Source organism: Danio rerio, chromosome 18 (genome assembly GCF_052040795.2).
Source record: "Danio rerio strain M-AB ecotype USA chromosome 18, GRCz13ab, whole genome shotgun sequence".
In the NCBI taxonomy this organism is placed as follows: Eukaryota; Metazoa; Chordata; class Actinopteri; order Cypriniformes; family Danionidae; genus Danio; species Danio rerio.
Window position 1 is genome coordinate 1,753,857 of NC_141038.1, and position 21,106 is coordinate 1,774,962.

Sequence of the window (21,106 nt, forward strand, 5' to 3'; positions counted from 1 at the left end):
CAATTGATGCACTTTAGCACAAGTAATAACCTTAACTTTTAAGATGCTTTGAAACAATAATATTGTGAATAATGCTTACAAATAAACTTGAATTGAAGTGCATCAGTCATCCTCCTTTAAAAGCCTTTTGATTTTCTTCCTCACTGATTCTGCCTCGACATTACTAACATCATATGTTTGTAAGTTTTGGGGGGTCAGTAGTACACCATCATTATTTTCTCACATCGCAGCACTGATATTTCCAGATGTGTTTAGTGAAACACTGTTACCTGAAATCGCTGTAGGGGTGAATAATCCAGAAGCCGGCGGATTTGACCCGTTCCTGCTCCCGCTCCACCGCCTTCTCGCTCCCAAACATCCTCAGGGAAAACTTGTTGACCCCCGGCTGCAGCATCGCCCCGAACTGCCTGTGCATGAAGCCCGCTTGATAATACCTCTCGTCGTCCGGCAGTATCTGCTCGATGCCTTCCAGCTTAATAAAGCCAGCCTGCTGATCCGGGATGCCCTGATGCTGGCTCGAACCGGCGGCTTCCTCTCCGCCTCCCCCGCCGCTCTGCGCACCGGGCTCCGCGCCGCCACCCGCGGCTCCAGGAGGGCTCTCCTCGCTAGGAGTGACCTCTCCGTCCGTGATCAGACGCCTTTCCTCGGCTACATCCGAGTCGTGGACGTGCCGACTGGTGATGGACGAAAGGCTGCCGCGGAACCTCCGGCAGTCCCCGTTGGAGCTGGTCTTCACGGGTCTCCCGATGTCCGTCTCCATGATCGCGGATTCTCCGCTTTTAATCTCCCCGCTGGTCGGTAAAGGCTTCATCCGGATGCTTTTCCTCCGGGTGTCCTTGTCTGAGTCTTCAGCATCACCCATGATGGACGCTTTCTGCCCGATGTGCTGTGGCAAACTGTAGAGCCTTTTACGCATGGACGAATGCAACCTGTCCATTATGACATTGAAGCGGGTGCGCGATCAACTCAATGACAAACGAATCCAGTTTGGGTGTAATTACTGCCACCGTGCACCACAGTCTGAAGGGTCAAACCCACCTGCACATGCCACAGCGCATTATAGGCTACCTGGCTGCCCAAATTCGCCTCCAGCTTCAAGGCACTGACTGCGAGTCTCGCGGATTCACGTGTGACGCGCGCGCGGAGGTCACGGACCCTCAGGATCCCCGTTGGCTGTCAATCACAAGCAAACACCCGCGATCCAGGAGCCCACATCAGCCGGGCACCGCTGACATCACCGCCGTCCGCCGTCCCGAGTCGCTCTGATCCGTGAATATTCATGCTGATGCTGATCTATCGGGTTGCCATAGAAGCGAGAGCGGCTGCTCAGCCCACCCACTCAGTGTCAGGTCCCCGACACCTAACTAACCCTTTACGCGCTCCTCCTCGGGGGCTTCTTACACACAACTCAACAGGCAGGGGGTCTTTATCATTGCAAATCGCCTATTTTGATAATCATTATTTAACTTACAACTTAATATATTTTTAAATATACAAAATTCACATTGAAAGCGTTCACATATGTTACGGAGCTACCGACAGGTGTTAAAAACCCATTAAAAATTGACAAGCTCTTATTGGTTGTGATTTGGTAAAGAACTTAAACATATTTCACTAAATAATTTACATTATTAAACTATACTGCTGGCATTTTTGTTTTTAAACTCTATACAGTGAAAATTGACTAAGTTTGGCAGAAATGCTACTTTTATCCTTGAAAATAAGCGTTCGCAAAATCAATTTAGTTTAAATAATTAATTAAAGTAGTGAAAAAAAGATTGGGGGAAATGAAAATCGTTCGCTTTACACCAAAAACTATTTCAACAAATTATTATTGTTATTCAATTTCTTTTCGGCTTAGTCCCTTTATCAATCTGGGGTCGCCACAGCGGAATGAACCGCCAACTTATCCAGCACGTTTTACGCAGCGGATGCCCTTCCAGCTGCAACCCACCACTGGGAAACACCCATACACTCATTCACACACTACGGCAATTTTAGCTTATCCAATTCCCCTATAGCACATGTCTTTGGAAAACCGGAGCGCCTGGAGAAAACCCACGCGAACACGGGGAGAACATGCAAACTCCACTTAGAAACGCCAACTGACCCGGCTCGAACAAGCTATCTTCTTGCTGAAAGGCAACAGCATTACCTTCTGCATCACCATTATTATTATTATTATATGTAATAATGTTAATATTTGGCATTTTTATTCCACAGCAATTTACAAATGAAAACAATAATCAAAGCAACAATATAACAAAAATGTGAAATATTAAAACTCCTAAATGGTCTTATTCTGTTTACAACATGCATACATGTATATACAGTGACATTTCCGCCACTAAAATCAATGTATTAATTGCTATTTATCTGGAATTGTTTTAAAATAAACAGGTTATCAGCATTATTCCTGAGCCCCATATCGAGCAGCCACCTTCACGCATGCGCACTGTGCGCGTTTAGCAATACAAATATCAACTGCTAATTAACTTTCTAAGGCTTGCGAGTTACGCCTTTATTCGTCGGTTTACCATCTTCCTGTTATATATACACGGACACTCTGTGTATTTACACCAAGAACAGCACAGTTCTGTTTATATTTCTGTAAGTTAACGTTATTAGTACGCGATTCAAAACTTAACCGTCAGTCATTTAATCCTCCGCCTCCATCTTCATTTTTTATTCATCCGTTTTACTCACGTTGTTCTCGGAAATAAACGCGAGCATGGAAGGTGATTGTTCACACAAAGAACAAGCCAAAAACACGACTATTGCTGGCTGTGTATGGAAACTACGGCGATACGGACGATTTCTGCCCTCGGGAAAAGCAAAACCGAAGACCTCAGGTGATAACAGCGCGTGGAAGGTGAGTGAGGAGAACTGAAATAAGAGCCCCGCCCTTTATTTTGCCGCCCGCGGGCAAATCAACGGAAGGGACAACGGGACAATCTCGTTTTAAAATTTTAATATTTTTTATTAATTTATTCATATATTTCAGTATACAAACTCCAATGTTAATGCTTTTTTACAAGTTAGTTTAAAATTGTTGGTGCTTCTAAAAAGGAGAACAAGTTTAACTTGACAAGATGACAGACATAGCTATTAGTATAACTAATAAAACCACAATTATAAAACACATTTGTTTAAAGTCAGTATTACTCAGTATTGCTTTAGCTGAAATCATCCATCAAACTTCACTCTTATTTAGTGTGTTATTAGTGTTCAGGGTGTTTGCTAAGGTGTTCTTAAGAAGATGTTGGGTGTTTTGAGTGGTTGCTAGGGTGCCGTTAAGTAAATGCTGGGTGTTTTAGATGTTTCCTCACTTCCATATATATTGTCATGTATGGCTCACTTCTAAGTCACTCTGGATAAAATGGACTGCTAAATGAGTAAATATAATATAGATAGTTGCTATAGAGCGTTGTTTAATAAAGTGCAGGGTGTTTTAAATGCTTGCTATAACGTTAGTAAAGGGATGGTTCACCCCAAAATGACGATTCTTCAATCATTTGCTCACCTTTTACTTGTTATGAGATTCTTCTGTTAAACACAAAAGAAGATATTTTGACGAAAGTTGAAAGCTGGAAACCTGTAACCATTGACTTGCACAGTATTCAGCTGTCTTCAAAATATCTTACTTTGTGTTGAACAGAAGAAATAAAGTAATAAAGGTGTATACAGTAACTACATGCGGTGAGTAAACAGTATATTTTCAGTTTTGGTTCAACTATCCCTTTAAATTATAGGCCTCAAACTTGACTCCTGGAGGGCCGCAGCTCTGCACAGTTTTGCTCCAACCCTGATCAAACACAGTCAAACCATTGAAGGTGTTCATGACTCTTTTAAACACCTCCGTTACATGGATCAGCTGTGTTTGATAGGGTTGGAGCAAAACTGTGCAGAGCTGCGGCCCTTCAGGAATTGAGCTTGAGACCTACTGTATGCTTTATATGGATGTTGGGTGTTTGGGGTGGTTACAAAGACTATAGAATATAGGTTACTAGTGCACTGTAAGGTAAATGCAGGGTTTTTGGATGGTTACTCACTTCTAAGTCACTTTAAATAAAAAAAAAGTAAATGTAATGTAGATGGTTGCTAGGGCGTTGTTAGGTAAATGCAGGGTGTTTTGAATGCTTGCTGCAACGTCGTTAAACGGATAGTTCACCCAAAAATTTTCCCATCATTTACTCACACTTTACTAGTTATGAGTTTCTTTCTCCTGTTAAACACAAAAGAAGATATTTTGACGAAAGTTGAAAGCTGGAAACCTGTAACCATTGACTTGCACAGTATTCAGCTTTCTTCAAAATATCTTATTTTGTGTTGAACAGAAGAAACAAAGTAATAAAGGTGTATACAGTAACTACATGCGGTGAGTAAACAGTATATTTTCAGTTTTGGTTCAACTATCCCTTTAAATTATAGGCCTCAAACTTGACTCCTGGAGGGCCGCAGCTCTGCACAGTTTTGCTCCAACCCTGATCAAACACAGCCAAACCAATGAAGGTGTTCATGACTCTTTTAAACACCTCCGTTACATGGATCAGCTGTGTTTGATAGGGTTGGAGCAAAACTGTGCAGAGCTGCGGCCCTTCAGGAGTCAAGTTTGAGGCCTATGCTTTATATGGATGTTGGGTGTTTTAGGGTGGTTACAAAGACTATAGAATATTGGTTATTAGTGCACTGTTAGGTAAATGCAGGGTTTTTGAATGGTTGCTCACTTCTAAGTCACTTTGGATAAATGAGTAAATGCTAAATAAGTAAGTTTAATGTAGTTGCTAGGGTGTTGTTAGGTGAATGCAGGGTGTTATGAATGCTTGCTACGATGACGTTAAAGGGATAGTTCATTCAAAATTGACGATTCTTCCATTGTTTACTCACACTTTACTTTTTTTTCTGTTAAATAAAATAGAAGATATTTAAATCAAGAAAGTTGGAAGCGTGTAACCATTGACTTCCATAGAAATCATTAATTTTTTGGTTGAACTATCTCTTTATATGGATGTTGGGTGTTTGTGGTGGTTACTAGTGCATTGTGAAGTAAATACTGGGTATTTCCAGTGTCTGTTTATCTGTTTCAGGAAAGTTCATCATCATCAAGTCTGTTATATTCTGGACTGATCTCAGAGTTTATGTTTCAGGTTTTTGAGTCCAGTGAAAGCGCTGGCCAGCTGGAGCTGAATATTCTGGGCTCAGGTCATCTGCTAGTATCTAAAGGCCAGGAACTCTTGGTAAGATTATATAAATTCACACAGGATCCGTCTAGTGACCAATAAATGTTTTTGTTTAGGGTTTTTTTTGGCCATGAAATGGCACTCTCTAAGCCGCCGACACTCTTCTTCCCATCAGGCTTTAAGTGCAGGGTCAGGATAGCGCAGGTTCCACTGAGCCCATCATAAGAGCTTGACCGTATTTCTTTTCACCCCGCAGAAAGAACAGCATAATCCCTTTCCCGTCCCGCTGGGCCTGTTGCTGTCCCTCAGGGATTGCCAGGCTGAGTGCTTCGGATATCTCCCAACAATAAGCCTCAATCTTGGACTCGTGGCCACAATAGTCTCTGGCTCCTCATGGAGCTGCATTTGGAAAATGAGTCACATTTCCAGCTCGTCTGCCGAACAGAGAAGCCAGACGAGGCAGTGCATCCATCCAGAGCAAAGCATTGGGTGATTTCCAGTGCAGGGACTGACGTTCGGTTATGGAGATGTGTCTGTAATCTCTATAAACACCAGTTTACAAAGTAGCCTCCAAAACGAGTGAATGAATACATTTGAAATATTGTCGTCGAATGTGATTCAAGACTTTATTTATAATCACTGAAGTGTTTTTGATCTAAACACCATTTAATCATTCTTTACTTGCATTTATACAGTCTATATATATTTTTTTATATATTTGGCCACAGCCATATCACCCTGCAGCCCAAGACCAGCTACTCACTGAAGCTGAGCAGGACTGAGCCCGGTTAGTACCTGGATGGGAGACCACATGGGAAAACTAGGTTGCTGTTGGAAGTGGTGTTAGTGAGGCCAGCAGGGGGCGCTCAACCTGTGGTCTGTGTGAGTCCTGACGCCCTATTCACACGGGGCGTCAGCGTCAACATTGTGGATCTATCGGCGCCGCTTCAGAGGCTGCAGAAGTTGGGACTAGCTCAACTTTTTAAGCGCCGACAGAAGCATCAGCCAATCAGATCGCTGTATGCAAATAGCAAATACACCAGCTAGACAGTGGCCTACTGCTGACTGAATTTCATTGGCTGACGCTGCTATGAAGATCGCTTTAGCCCCAATTTCAGACACAACTTCAGTCAGGCTTTGACGCTGAAGCCCCGTGTGAATGGGGCGTAACGCCCCAGTATAGTGAAGGGGGCAATATACTATCAGTGAGCGCTGGATTTCAGATGAGAGATTAAACCGAAGTGCTGCCTCTCTGTGGTCATTAAAAAAATCCCATGGCACTTCTGGTAAAGGTGTCCTGGCCAAATTCCCTCTAATGGCCCTTAGGATCATGGCCTCCCAATCTTCAACTTCCACTGAATTGGCTCTATCACTGTCTCTCCACTCCACCAATAGCTGGTGTGTGGTGAAGCACTGGCGCCGTTGTCCTGTGGCTGCCGTCGCATCATCCAAGTGGAACTGCACATTGGTGGTGGTGTGAAGAGACTCCTCTCATGATTGTAAAGCACTTTGGGTGTATGGCCATAATGTAAATACACATTACTTTTGAAAATGAATATTTTTATCCATTTCTCAGTGATCATAGCTGACAAGTGTTGGTGCATTTAGACAAAACTATTTGATTAAACAGTAATATTAATTAAAACAGAGTTTGCCCCCCTAAAATTGCTAGTAATTGAAAGATAATGCATGTCAATTCAAAGAAGTTATTGCAAAAATAGAAAAATAAAAACTACAAAATTGTATTTTTTTATGTTTCTCTTGATTTTTTCTTTTTCATTAATTTTTATTTAATTTTTTTGAAATTCAAGTCATGTTTATTTATACAGCGTCAAAGCAGCTTAACAGTTTCCACAAACATATTAATTTGAGAGTACTAGTTTTTGGACTGTGATCTTTATTTTATTAGATTTTTTATTAGATTAGTTTCAGTTTTTGGCTTTGATACTGACTAATCTAATGTCTAATGCACAAATATATTATTTCATATAAAGCAAGCACTACAAAATATTAATTTTAAAGAGATATCTGTGTGGGGTATGCTCATTTATGCTGAGCACTATGTACATATATATACAGTGCTGCTCAGCAGAATTGAGTACAGCCCATTTTGAAAAATGAATATTTTCCTCCATTTCTCAGTGAATATGGGCAGTGTATTTTGGTGGATTTCAACAGATTTATTAAACAGATATCTTTATTAAAATAATATTTAAGTCATCAAACATATTTAGAAATGGAAAGATATCACAATTAAATTCAAGCAAAATATTGCACAAAAAAAAAGAAAATTACAACCTAAAAAATGTCAACTAAATTTTTTGCTTCTCTTGATTTTTCTCTTTTTTTAATTTGTATTTATTATATTTCTATACAATAAATATAATGTATTTCTAACATAATTTCGGCTATGCTAGTTTTTTGGTTGCTATCGTAAGTTATTATGTTAGATAAACTCCAGATTTGGCTTCAGTGCTGACTAATCTAATGTATATAGACAAATATAATATTGTAGAGCTTCCTATTAATAATATGAATTTAAAAGAGATTTGTGAGGGGTGCACGCATATATGCTGAGCACTGTATATCACATATATACAAAGATAATTGTTTTAACCTTATCCACTTATCCACATCTTAATTGTGTGAAAAATCAAAGAACGTAATAGACTGATTAATTAGATGTTTGCCCATAAGAAAAGTTCACTGTATTACTTAAGTACTGTAGAAGTATATTTTAACTATACTTCACATATTAACTAGAGTATGTACTAGTAGTATACTTATTGAAGACCTCTTCTGTCTAAATAGGCTCTCTTGTAGTGAATAAAATATACTTTTAAGTGTACACTTCAAGTGCACAAGTAGTCTAAAATAACGTTTTTAGATTTGGGCTGCGTAAAACATATGCTGGATAAATTGGTGGTTCATTCCGCTGTGGCAACCCCTGATTAATAAAGAGACTAAGCCGAAAAGAAAATGAATGAATGATTTTGGATGTACACTTTAAAGAAGTAAGCTAAAATTATATTTAGTTTAAAAAGAAGTATACTAATGCTAAATCTTAAAGTTCTAGTACTAGTAATAATAGTAGAGCTATAATAAAATCCTGGTTGATATTGCCTGTGTCATAGTGAACGTGATAGTCATGCACAGAGGTTGTTATTAGAGCCCTCTTCTGACGTCCTTGTGTAATAGCAAAAATACTGTATGCTCAATGGAGAAGCTGCTTTATTTTAGAATGGAGGCACTGAAGGAAAATTTCAGTATACAGCTGGTCAAAATTATTAGCCCCCCTGTTTATTTTTCCCTCAATTTCTGTTTAACGGAGAGCAGATTTTATTTTCAGCACATTTCTAAACATAATAGTGTTAATAAATCATTTCTAATAACTGATTTATTTTCTCTTTGTCATGATGACAGTAAATAATATTAGACTAGATATTCTTCAAGACACTTCTATACAGCTTAAAGTGACATTTAAAGGCTTCACTAGGGTAATTGGGTTAACTATAGGCAGGTTAGGGTAATTAGGCAAGTTATTGTATAATGATGGTTTGTTCTGTAGACTATCGAGAAAAAATATAGCTTAAGGGGCTAATAATATTGACCTTAAAATGGCTTTTATAAAATTAATAACTGCTTTTATTCTAGCTGAAATAAAACAAATAAGACTTTCTCCAGAAGAAAAAAATATTATCAGACATACTGTGAAAATTTCCTTGCTCTGTTAAACATAATTTAGGAAATATTTAAAAAAGAAAATCAAAATTAAAAGGGGGTGAATAATTCTGACCTCAACTGTATATACACAAGCACACTTCACATGCATAGCATTCCTGCATTTGCATTGTAGCTTTTGCATTAATAAAAAAACATTTTCTCTAGAAGATTAAAATGTAGATGTGTAAAACATTAATTGATCGCTCAATTCATGGTTTTGGCAGAAACTACAGAACCATTCTCTGTTATGTTCTAATGGAAACCCTGGAGGAGGCTGCTGATGGCAGGTTCATGCTGTTCTGCTTATATGATGTGTTTTCAGCCTGATATAATCCTATTAAATCAGTCTCTGCTGGATAATGATGATGTGTGCTCCTGTTTTCTTCTGTTTGTAGGAGGGCTTTTCTCTGCTTAATGCCCAGAGCTTCCTGAAAATCCAGCATAAATCAGACAGTTTGCTGTTCAACATTGCAATGAAGGTGAGAATGATCCTTGATCTGCAGTTTACCAGGCGTCAGACACAGGAGGATCCTCATGTGCTCGTGCTGTCCTAAAGGCATTTCCCCGCCTCCTCGTCCTTGAAAACAATAAATAAATTAAATATGCAAATAGTTAAAAAATAAGCGCTTATGAATGACCTCCAACGTACAGCTCAAAGACAAGTGGTGTGTCTTCTTAATTAAGCTAATTATCTCTTCTCCAACATGTCTTTTGACCAAGAGATTCCCACTTCATGAATACTAATGCATTTGTTGAAAAACAAGCCTCTACCTGAGTTCATATAGGAAAGGCAGGCGGAAATCCAACCAGAAAATATTGTGTCGTGCAAAATTACTATCTCTGTCCATCCATCCTTCCTCCCTCCATCTTTATCGAAGAATCTATCTATCCATTCATCCTTTCTTCCTTCCTTCCTTCCTTCCTTCCTTCCTTCCTTCCTTCCTTCCTTCCTCTATTCATCCATGCTTCCTCCCTCTATCTTTTTTCCTTCATCCATCTTTATATAAGTATCTCTTTATCTATTCATCCATCCTTCCTCCATCCATCCATCCATCCATCTTTCCTTCCACCTTATCTAAGTATCTACCTATCCTTCCTTCCTTCCTCTATCCATCCATCTGTCCTCCCTTCCTCCATCTATCCATCCATCCATCTTTCCTTCCTCCTTATCTAAGTATCTACCTATCCATGCTTCCTTCCTTCTTCTATCCATCCATCCCTCCTCCCTTTCTTCATCCATCCTTATCTAAGTATCTACCCATCCATCCATCCATTCATTATTTTTTCCTTTTTTCCCTCCCTCCCTCCCTCCATCCTTCCTTCATCCATCCTTAATCTAAATATCTTAACTATCTATACCTTCATCCATCCATCCATTTTTTCATCCATCTATCCATCCATCCTCCATCTATCCATCCTCCCTCCTTCCTTCCTTCATCCATCCTTACATAAGTATCTAACCATCCATCCATCCTTTATTCCCTTATGCATCTATCCATCCTTCCTCCATTAATCCATCCATCCTTCCATCCTCCATCTATCCTCTCTCCCACCATCAATCCTTCCTTCTTCCTTCCCATCTAATGATGATGCATTTCTAACAGTACCTATTAAAATAATTTGGTGGCTGCAAATGGCGAAGTGTTCTGTATCTATACCCAGTGGGAAACCATACACACTTACACTGTAAAAAATGCCCGTGATTTCAACGGTAAAAAACTGTAAAAATGCTACAGTACAAATCCGTAATCTGGTTAATGGTATGTTTCCTTAATATATACGGACATATTACCTCTATAACTTAATAAAATACAGTAATTAACCGTAAAAATGAAAAATTACTTTTACGGTTTGTACCGTGTTTTTAACGGTAAAGTACTGGCAACCACAGCTGCCGTGTTTTTACCGTAAATTTTACAGATTTATTTTTTTACAGTGTACAATGACACACACTGAAACACTACGGCCAATTTAGTTAATCAATTTATCTATAGTGCATGTGTTTGTACTGGGGAAAACCGGACCCAAACCCAACACATGAAGAACATGCAAACTCTACACAGAAACGCCAACTGACCCAGCCGGGACTCAAACCAGCGACCTTCTTGCTGAGAGGTGACAGTGCTAACCACTAACCCACCCATGCCATTTCCCCATGTGAAAATCCAAATATGAACTTGTATGTTGTTCACGTAACTTTCATTTTTCGTTGTTCTGTGAATCTGTAAGGGAGAGAGCCGTCTGATCCGACTGCAGTTTGATGGCAGCAGTCGTGAAGAAGCAGCAGATTTCTGCAGTAAAGCTGTGAGGAAGCTACAGGATTATGTTCCCGTCCAGAAGCATCTGACCACACCTGCACCTGCTGCTCCATCTGATCCCGCAGAACCCAGAACATCTGCACAGCAGCCACAGGTTACACACACAACCCAACAAAACACACAGACTTCATCCATCTACAGATAAGAAGAATAATACATACAACTGAAGTCAGAGTTATGAGTCCTCCTGTGTATTGTAAGTTCTGTTTAACGGTAAGAAGATTTTCCCAACACATTTTTAAACATAACAGTTTTAATAACTCATCTCTAATAACTGATTTATTTTATCTTTGCCATGATAACAGCACATAATATTAAACTAAATATTCTTCAAGACACGAGTATACAGCTTAAAGTGACATTTAAAGGCTTCACTAGGTTAATTAGGGTAAAGTTAGGGTAATTAGGCAAGTCATTGTATAACAGTGGTTTGATCTGGAGACAATCAAACACTAATATTGCCTAAGGGGACTAATAATATTGACCTTAAAATGGCTTAAAGAGATTAAAAACTGCTTTTAATCTAGCCGAAATAAAACAAATAAGACTTTCTCCAGAAGAAAAAAAATATTATAGGAAATACTGTGAAGAATTCTCTATTAAAGAGAGAGCTGTGTGTAGTGGTGGTGTATGCAGTGGCTCTGGGTATACAGTCCTCCTCCAGCACTGATAAGAGAGTGTGACAGTGGGTTTGTCCTTGGCTTTTAAGCCGTTTCCAGCAGGTCAGTTCCACTGGCAGGTAATTACTTGTGAGCTTCCAGGTAAGTTCAGTGTAACGTGTCAGCGAATGAACAAGACCTGAGCAGAAAACTAGCTAATGGTGTCTATCTGGACATATTATATTTATGAATCAAAGTATAAGCAGTTGAAATGACTCATGCTTGACTCACTACTAGTGCTTGTAATGCGACACAGAATATATAACAGGGTATAGTAGAACAGGATTTTTGTTTTTTAATTTAAATGTGCTATTTAAAACAAGATCTGTCTTTCTATCTCTGTGTCTTTCTTTCTCTATCTATCTATCTATCTATCTATCTATCTATCTATCTATCTATCTATCTATCTATCTATCTATCTATCTATCTATCTATCTATCTATCTATCTATCTATCTGTCCATCTATATGTCTATCTGACTGTCTGTCTATCCATCCACCTGTCCGTCCATCTATCTATATATCTGTCTGTCTGTCTGTCTCTATCTATATATCCGTCCGTCCATCCGTCCATCCGTTCATCCATCCATCCATCTATCTGTCTGTCTATCCTTCCACCCGTCCATCTATCTATATATCTATACGTCTGTCTGTCTGTCCATCTGTCTATGTCCAGCAGAAATATATCAAGCATCTAATATAAAGGCAGAAATGATTTGAACAATATTTTTAAAACATATAATGGGACATTTAGCAATATTTAGCAAAAAATATCTTAGAACAGGGTTAGGTTTAGATCAATAATTAATAAATAATGCAATAATTAGACAGTAAAAAAATACAATTTGTTTTGATGTCATGTTGAAGCCCAAAAAATAAAAATCCTATCATCGTTTACTTCACAGAGGCAGATATACTGAAGAATGTTAAAAGGTTATTTTTTATTGTATTTGCTTTTTCGTTTCTACTGTGAATATCTATTGCTGGTTTCCCCCAACATTCATCAGAATATGAACCACATGTAAAATCTAAGGAAAGGATAATGACATTTTAATTTTTGGGTGCACTGTCCCTTTAATTAGAGCTAATGATTGATGTTAATTTGTCCTTGTCATCACTAGATGGTGCTGTTGGCGCATAATGAAATTAAATAGGCAGATAAACAGGACAGAAATAATCCCACCCTCATCTGAGCGGCTTATTTGTGGATCTGAAATGTAAATACGCAGACTTGAAGCTCTAAATATAGTGAACGCACAAGCACAAACACTGTGTAAATCTGGCTGGTGGCAGCGATGCCCGCAGCAGGCTTGAGAAACACCGCCAGGGTCCAGGACTTTCAATTAGTAATGAGGGTATTGATCGGCTGGCGAGACCCTCAGTGTGAGGCCTGAGACTGTAATAAATGGATCTATTTCTGTCTCTTCTTCAGGCCCCTGAAGATGCTCCACGGGCAGCCCCTGCTGTTGCTGAGGGGCCGCTGTCAATCAAACACCTTTCCCAGGTATAACTCTAATCCGAACACATTATAAAATCAAACTGACTGGTTATACGGTTTGGCTGTTAACACTGTTTGGCTATAACACCATTCACAGGTATAACACTGATCTGAAAGCAAGTCTGTCTAATTCAGAGATGCCCAAACTATGCGGTTTGCGGGCCAACTCAAAGATTATTATGGGCCAACTTTGGCCCGCGAGCCATAGTTTGGGGATCTCTAAATTAGACAGACTTGCTTTCAGATCAGTCATCCTATCTGAGAATGATGGGGATGTTTTCAAGATTATCTATTCAATTTTAATGCAACTCTTTGTTTGTTTTATTGTTAAAAGCTAGCTGAAATGAAATGTTTCAATTAAATGGTGTAAATTAATCTGATTTTATTTAAATGCACTGTAATCTGATAATGCAGAGACTTTGGTGAGCAAATCAAGTCAAAGGCAGGCTCTGCTTGACTAGTGTATTCAGCATTGAACTCCACCGTTATAAATCTGATTGTTTATGTTTTTAATGCAATAAGGAATAGAGTAAACAGTTATGCTGCATTAGTTAATTTGATTTAAAGTAATGTTTTCTATTTATTTTAAAATATTATGAAACCATTAGGAAATAAATTACCCACTGCAATTAGATTGTAATTTAGTTTAGTATATTTACCTTCAGCTCATTGTTCTCAATGATATTTGGTTTATGCCCCTTCATACGAAAACGTTTGGGCAATTAGATTGGGTCGTTTGGGTCATTAGATCAGCAGATCGCATTCGCAACACTGGAGTAGAGAGGGTTATTACCTGCTCTTCACACACAAAGTAGGCCTACCTGAAACTTTAAATTAGAAAAGACTCAATGATACATTGGACAGATCCTCAACGCACGGATTTCTTCTCTTTGTGCTGCTGTTTTGAAAGTGTCCGCAGAAACCGGAGGGCTGCACGATGTGTCTCAGTGATGCATCAGGTGCTTCATTTAGCAAACCAGCTGCACAGACGCAACGTACATCACTCCGTAAAATTATTCTCATAAAGAGTTTCTGTTCTTTCTTCCTTCCGACTGAGGTTATTCTTTCGAGGGGAATACGTCAAGTGCTGCTAATAGTTTGTAAAGCCGGGCTCATTGTGGTCAAATAAAGTTTATTAAATTAATACAAGGGAAACTGACGGGTGCAATATGGATTGTCATTAACAGAATATTATTTAGACAAATATAGGCTGCTCTGACACTGTGAATATTTCACTGTCATTTTTCTTATATTAATATTTTCTTTAACATGCTAGTTTGTCAGTTTGTGCACTCAAGCATATGAGGACCTTGTTTTGAACTTCACCTCAAATATTCTTGGTTATTTTGTAGATAACTGACCAACAAAAATACATTAAAATAATCAACAAATTATACCAAATGAAATTCGTTAACAACTACAAAATGTTGAACAGGACAAAAAAAAGGAAAATAATTGTATGTTTATATATATATATATATATATATATATATATATATATATATATATATATTTATGTGTGTGTGTGTGTGTATATATATATACATATATATATATATATATATATATATACATATATATATATATATATATATATATATGTATATATATATATATATATATATATATATATGTATATATATATATATATATATATATGTATATATATATACACACACACACACACACACACATAAATATATATATATATATATATATATATATATATATATATATATATATATATATATATATATATATATATATATATATGTGTGTGTGTGTGTGTGTGTATATATATATATATATATATATATATTTATGTGTGTGTGTGTGTGTGTGTGTGTGTGTGTGTGTGTCTGCATATATATATATATATATATATATATATATATATATATATATATATATATATATATATATATATATATATATATATATATATTTAAGATATTTAAGTATTTAAGATACTAGTATTCAGCTTAAAGTGACATTTAAAGGCTTAACTCTAGTATAATAGTACATATATATTAAATTCGAGCATAATAAACAGGTGAACAACACAAGGAGAAAAAAGGGGGGGAAAATATAAATATACACATTCAAATACTCCACAAACCTTCTGACCTCATTAAACCAGCCCTCTAATAAGTATAGAGGTTATTTGTAAACCCATGGATAAGAAAAATGGACTTACCCTGTGATATTTTAAAGTGACCTCTGAGCTGTCATGCATGAAGTGGTGTTTTTTTCATGCACATTATATATGATGTCTTCCTCTTCAGCTGTTCCTGGGCGAGGGTGAGCTGTGTTTGCCTATGGCGTATCATCAGAGCTCGCTGCCCTCTGGAGACCTGGAGGCTCTACTGCGCCTCTGTCTGCTCGATTCTGCCTTTCCAGCATTCGTAGAGGAGGTCGAGAAAAAGCTGAAGGAGATCATGCAGGAGTGAGGTAAAGTCACAATGCATCCTTTTCACAATACGGTGAGGATGGATTTAATGGTAGTTACCATCTTAGTTCCTTAAGAAATGTAATGTCTTATTTTTTATGATATACATTTATAAAGCTATCATTTGCATTATATCAAATATAATATAAATTACAAAAATTAATTGCCACTTAGAGGTGTTTCTAATGCAGCGTTTATTGAGGCAGGACAGTAAATCTAACATTATTCACTCTTCTGGCTGCTGTTATCACAGTATTTTACATTTTATTATTTGAGCAAATGGAAATACAAAATATTATTTGTGGTACTCCTATTATTATGAATGGTCATAAGCTTCTTAACCCTCATGTATTGTTCAAATCGACTCTTCTTTCTTTATGTTGGTGGCGTATAATGATATTAGTTTTAATTGACATAATGCTCAATAAAACAAACATATATTAGATGAAAACCTAAAAAGAAAACACATAAATCTAAATTACCAGAAATGCAAAAACAAAAATGTTAGCTAAATTGAAATATAACACTATTGAATTACATTATTATTAAAAAAAAATCATACTGAATTATTAATTTGAATTAGCATTTCTTTTAATATTTAAAAATTCTAATAATAATAATAGTACAATTTAACAAAATAATACAAATAAATATATTAAATAAACAATAACAATAAACAAGAAAATAACAGAACATCATTACAATTTTAAATACAATATACACTCACCGGCCACTTTATTAGGTACACCTGTCCGACTGCTCAGTAACACAAATTTCTAATTAGCCAAACACATGGTTGCAACTTTGAATGTGGCATGGTTGTTGGTGCCAGTCAGAAACTGCTGATCTACTGGGATTTTCACGCACAACCATCTCAAGGGTTTACAGAGAATGGCCCGACACAGAGGAAATATCCAGTGAGCGGCAGTTCTGTGTGCGCAAATGCCTTGTTGATGGCAGAGGAGAATGGCCAGACTGGTTCCAGCTGATAGAAAGGCAACAGTAACTCAAATAAGCACTCGTTACAACCGAGCTCTGCAGAAGAGCATCTCTGAACACACAACACGGCCAACCTTGAGGCGGATGGGCTACAGCAGCAGAAGAGCACACCGGTTGCCGCTCCTGTCAGCTAAGAACAGGAAACTGAGGCTACAATTCACACAGACTCACCAAAACTGGACAATAGAAGATTGGAGAAACGTTGCTGCTCTGATGAGTCTCCATTTCTGCTGACACATTCGGATGGTCGGGTCAGAATTTGGCCTCAACAACATGAAAGCATGGATCCATCCTGCCTTGTATCAGTGGTTCAGGCTGCTGGTGGTGGTGTAATGGTGTGGGGGAGATTTTCTTGGCACACTTTGGGTCCATTAGTACCAATTGAGCATCAACACCACAGCCTACCTGAGTATTGCTGCTGACCATGTCCATCCCTTTATGAGCACAGTGTCTCCATCTTCTGATGGCTACTTCCAGCAGGATAACGCAGCATGTCATAAAGCTCAATCATCTCAGACTGGTTTCTTGAACATGATGATGAGTTCACTGTACTCAAATGGCCTCCACAGTCACCAGAGCTCAATCCAATTGAGCACCTTTGGGATGTGGTGAAATGGAAAATTGGCATCATGAATGTGCAGCGGAAAAATCTTAAGCAACTGTGTGATGCTATCATGTCAATATGGAGCAAAATCTCTGAGGAATATTTCCAGTAGCTTGTTGAATCTCTGCCATGAAGGATTAAGGCAGTTCTGAAGGCAATGCCGTAATAGTAAGGTGTACCTAATAAAGTGGCCGGTGAGTGTAAATCTAGCACACTGCTCAAAATGCCAAGTCAAATAAACTTTATAGGATGCCCATAGAAACAACTTTATGGACGACTTTAGTAAAACTCCTTTCCAAAGGATCATTTAAAACCCACGTTGATTCAGACAAACACACAGACACTGAAGTATTTTGGAACCTTTATTTTGAAAAAGGAAACAATTGGTTTCACATAGTTTGTAATGGCTTTAGCTCCACCCACTTCCTCCCATGTATGTTGGTCCATTGTCAGGTTGACACACACACTGTATTGATCAGGAGTTGACATGCAACTACAGCAGTGCATTTCAAATGCGAAGCACCCTTAACTCACTGTCCCGTTAAAGCTTTTATTCTCTGAAATTAAACAAACCCGCCCCAACTTACAATTGTCAGTAGGTCTATATGAATACATATTGCATAGGATTATAGCCATGCTGTACAAGAATCATCTCTTCTCTAAAAAGAAATATGACATTTTTATTTATTAAAAAAAAACAAAGATATATATATATATACTCTGTTGCTTTTTACAGATGCTATCGTAATATTGGAACACTTACAGCACCACATGTACAAGACGTCTAAATAACTCTAGAAAATAAATGTTACATATATCCATTTCATTTAATACAATATCAGCTTTAAGATTAAATACTGTTCTGCCACTCACAAAATTCTTGCATTCTAGTTTAAGACAAAAACACCTCCTTTTAGTATTGATTTATTGGATGATAAACTGTACAAAGATCTTGACGCATCCTCTTTTTTTTAATCCATTTAAATTTCTTTAAAAACACACACACACTGTCTCTCTCACACACACACATAAACAGACACACGGGTTATTCATTTGGATGCAACGCCATCTAAAGTAACGATAGAAAACGATATCTGAATCTTATTAGATTATGTTATTGCATGCATTCGAGACAACATGTAGATATGAAAAAGAATTAGTGCAGCAGGAGGGCATGATAAAAGAAAGATATGCAACGACAACAGCACGGAAACTCATCCTCCCCGTCAGCGTCCGCATTCACACACATCATGAGCCTGAATAAGGCAAACTTAAGACAGTCTTTATTGTAGGTTTGTGCCAGTGTAATGCTGTGGTTATTGTTGTTTTCTTCACCTCGCGAGGCAGGATTTGCATCTCCACGAGCGTCTCCTCTCCTTGGACACGTCCGTCTGGTCAGGATATGCAGTTGGTCATCTGGAAACAGCAGGAGTTTAGACTATGTTTGCGTGGCGGTTTAGAAAAGCAGATTGAGTATGATTGTAAACCTTCAGCATTGCTCTGTGTTGGTCCATTGGTCAATTGGTGTTCCGCTGCCGGACATTTTTGTCTTTGTGGTTGTTCGTAGAGTTTGTTTTCCTGGTGGACAGATTAATAAAACACACTCATGCATCATAACACTTGAGTCAGCTGGGTTTTTAATGCTAACACTTCACAATAAGGTTAGTTAAATGGAGTTTTTATGCAAAAATCACTTTTATTAGGGGTTGTGTGGTAGCCGTGTGTCAATATATCCAGCCTCTAATGGTAAACATGTATCTGTTATAATCAGACTTGATCAAAACTCTGATTGACATTCTCCTTTTGTGTGTGTCATCAGAGGGGGAAAGCCCCGCCCACTAGTGCCCATCTCGTCTTTATTAGTATGAACAGCAGCCCTGAGTGAGAAGCAGCCGTCTGTCCATTAGCCATTAGAGTGTTTGAGCTGTGCCATTCTTGCCACTGTGTTATTTTTATGCAATAGAAAAATGCATAGAGACAGAATTGACTTTTTCACTCTTGACTTCGTTCATGACAATTACAACAATCACTGAACAATTATCAATACTGCATTGCAAAATAAATAAATAATACATAAATAAAGTTAGATTTTATATCATGACGCAAGATCAGATTTTATATTTTGCATTAAAAAAATTACAAATATTTTAATGGCAATTAATTAACTAGTATCCCAATTCCCCTTTCTCATTACTGCAATGAAAAACAAAATGACAATATTTTAAAAATAAAATAAAACTGCATAAAGATAAAATTTACTTTTTGCACTGTTGACTTTGTTCCTGACAATTACAGCAATCACTGAACAATTATCAATACTGCAATAAATAGATAAAAAATAAATAAATAAGGAGTTTTTTAATGCAAAAATAACTTTTATTAGGGGTTGTGTGGTAACAGTGTGTGAATATATCCAACCTCCAATGGTAAACATGTATTTGTTCCAATCAGACTTGATATAAACAGTCTGCAGAAACACTTTGATTGACATTCTCCCTTTGTACGTGTCATCAGAGGGGGAAAGCCCCGCCCACTAGTGCCCATCTCTCCTTCATTAGCATAAACAGCAGCCCTGAGTGAGAAGCAGCCGTCTTTACATTAGCCATTAGAGTGTTTGAGCTGCTAAAGATAATGTTAGACTAAAGATTATTGCACGCTAAATCCGATATTTTCGTTCATAATTTTTCAACCTCAAAATTTTCGGCTGTCATAAAAAAATTTAAACCAGCTTTGATTTTTTTGCATTTTTCGCATCCGAAAAAGCACTTTGAAAATTGTTTTGACAGTTCAGAACAGGGGTCACCAATCTCGGTCCAGGAGGGCAAGTGTCCTGGGTTTAGCTCCAACATGCCTCAACCCGCCTGCCTGGGGGTTTCAAGTATACCTAGTAATACCTTGATTAGCTTGGTCAGGTGTTTGATTAGGGTTGGAGCTAAAATCTGCAGGACACCGGCCCTCCAGGAACAAGTTTGGTGATCCCTGGTTCAGAACCACCATACAAGCAAACAGCAAAATACAAAATGCCAACTATTGAGCTGTAGATAGCTCCACTGAGTGGTTCAGTGAGGTACGGGTCATCTTTATCAGGCCTGTGTTTCCACTGCCAAAAGATACCAATGGTGGGCATTGTGTACGATTGAAATTCATGCTCTCCAGCACTGTATACAGGGCTACGTTTTCATTAATAAACGCTCTACACGTATTGTTCACACACTTAGATCACATCAGTAAACACATGAACTACATTTAACTAATGAAACCTTATTGTTGAGCTGTGTTCTTACATTGTTGTGACTGGTTCATCATCTTCATCATCATCAGCAGCAGCAGCAGCATCGACATGCAAGAGAAAAACATGCAAGATATTAAAGTCACATTCAACTTCACACCGCTTCTGTTTACTCGAGATATAGTTGCATGTGAGACAAAATCAGGTGATAAATGTTCAGTTATTTCACTACAAATGATTATTGCACAACATGGTCAAAGGTCATATTATCTTGTAATACATTACTGAAACCAATGCTAAATGATTTTGCATTTTTTGTTTTAGCTAGTTTTTTTTTTTGTTTTTTTTACAAGACACATTTTAATCACAAACACAGTGGTAAATTCTCCATTTATATTGATATAAAAGCCCCATGATCTCTTATAAAGACATTATCTAGATTTATTAT

At 37.8% G+C, this 21,106-nt stretch overlaps 3 protein-coding genes and 1 long non-coding RNA gene across 7 annotated transcripts in view; 1 reads left to right on the forward strand and 3 right to left on the reverse strand.

Annotated features, from left to right (window-relative positions):
* The window catches only part of hcn4 (hyperpolarization activated cyclic nucleotide-gated potassium channel 4), a 140,975-nt gene extending 139,711 nt beyond the window's left edge, over positions 1–1,264 (reverse strand). For both annotated transcript variants that reach the window (XR_015514528.1, XM_087292790.1), the window contains exon 1: positions 270–1,264. Coding sequence is in view for 1 of the 2 variants with exons in the window: in XM_087292790.1 (XP_087148916.1) it covers positions 270–937 (668 nt within the window). In the remaining variant the exon portion in view is untranslated. The remainder of the gene's footprint in view (positions 1–269) is intronic.
* On the forward strand, positions 278–19,046 carry rec114 (REC114 meiotic recombination protein). 2 transcript variants are annotated; one of them, XM_087292952.1, is made up of 7 exons: positions 278–2,872; positions 5,148–5,237; positions 9,299–9,382; positions 11,133–11,315; positions 13,312–13,383; positions 15,663–15,828; positions 18,777–19,046. In XM_087292952.1, the coding sequence occupies exons 1-6, from the start codon at positions 2,732–2,734 to the stop codon at positions 15,825–15,827; spliced, it is 735 nt and encodes a 244-aa protein (XP_087149078.1). In that variant the 5' UTR covers positions 278–2,731; the 3' UTR covers position 15,828; positions 18,777–19,046. The 2 variants fall into 2 exon arrangements, with proteins under 2 accessions (XP_087149078.1, XP_087149077.1); XM_087292951.1 differs by having other exon boundaries at positions 403–2,872; positions 5,088–5,237.
* LOC108179930 (uncharacterized) lies at positions 8,898–15,648 on the reverse strand. Of its 2 annotated transcripts, none has more exons than XR_015514654.1 (3): positions 15,575–15,648; positions 11,101–11,298; positions 8,898–9,480 (listed from the first exon to the last, which is right to left on the reverse strand). It is a non-coding gene; the product is annotated as an uncharacterized LOC108179930 (long non-coding RNA). The 2 variants fall into 2 exon arrangements; XR_015514655.1 differs by having other exon boundaries at positions 11,096–11,298.
* Positions 17,779–21,106, reverse strand: part of nptnb (neuroplastin b) — a 78,209-nt gene continuing 74,881 nt past the window's right edge. The window contains 3 exon segments of the mRNA NM_205705.1: positions 17,779–18,845; positions 18,917–19,007; positions 20,714–20,735. Of these exon segments, the coding sequence (NP_991268.1) occupies positions 18,947–19,007; positions 20,714–20,735 (83 nt within the window). The 3' untranslated portion in view covers positions 17,779–18,845; positions 18,917–18,946.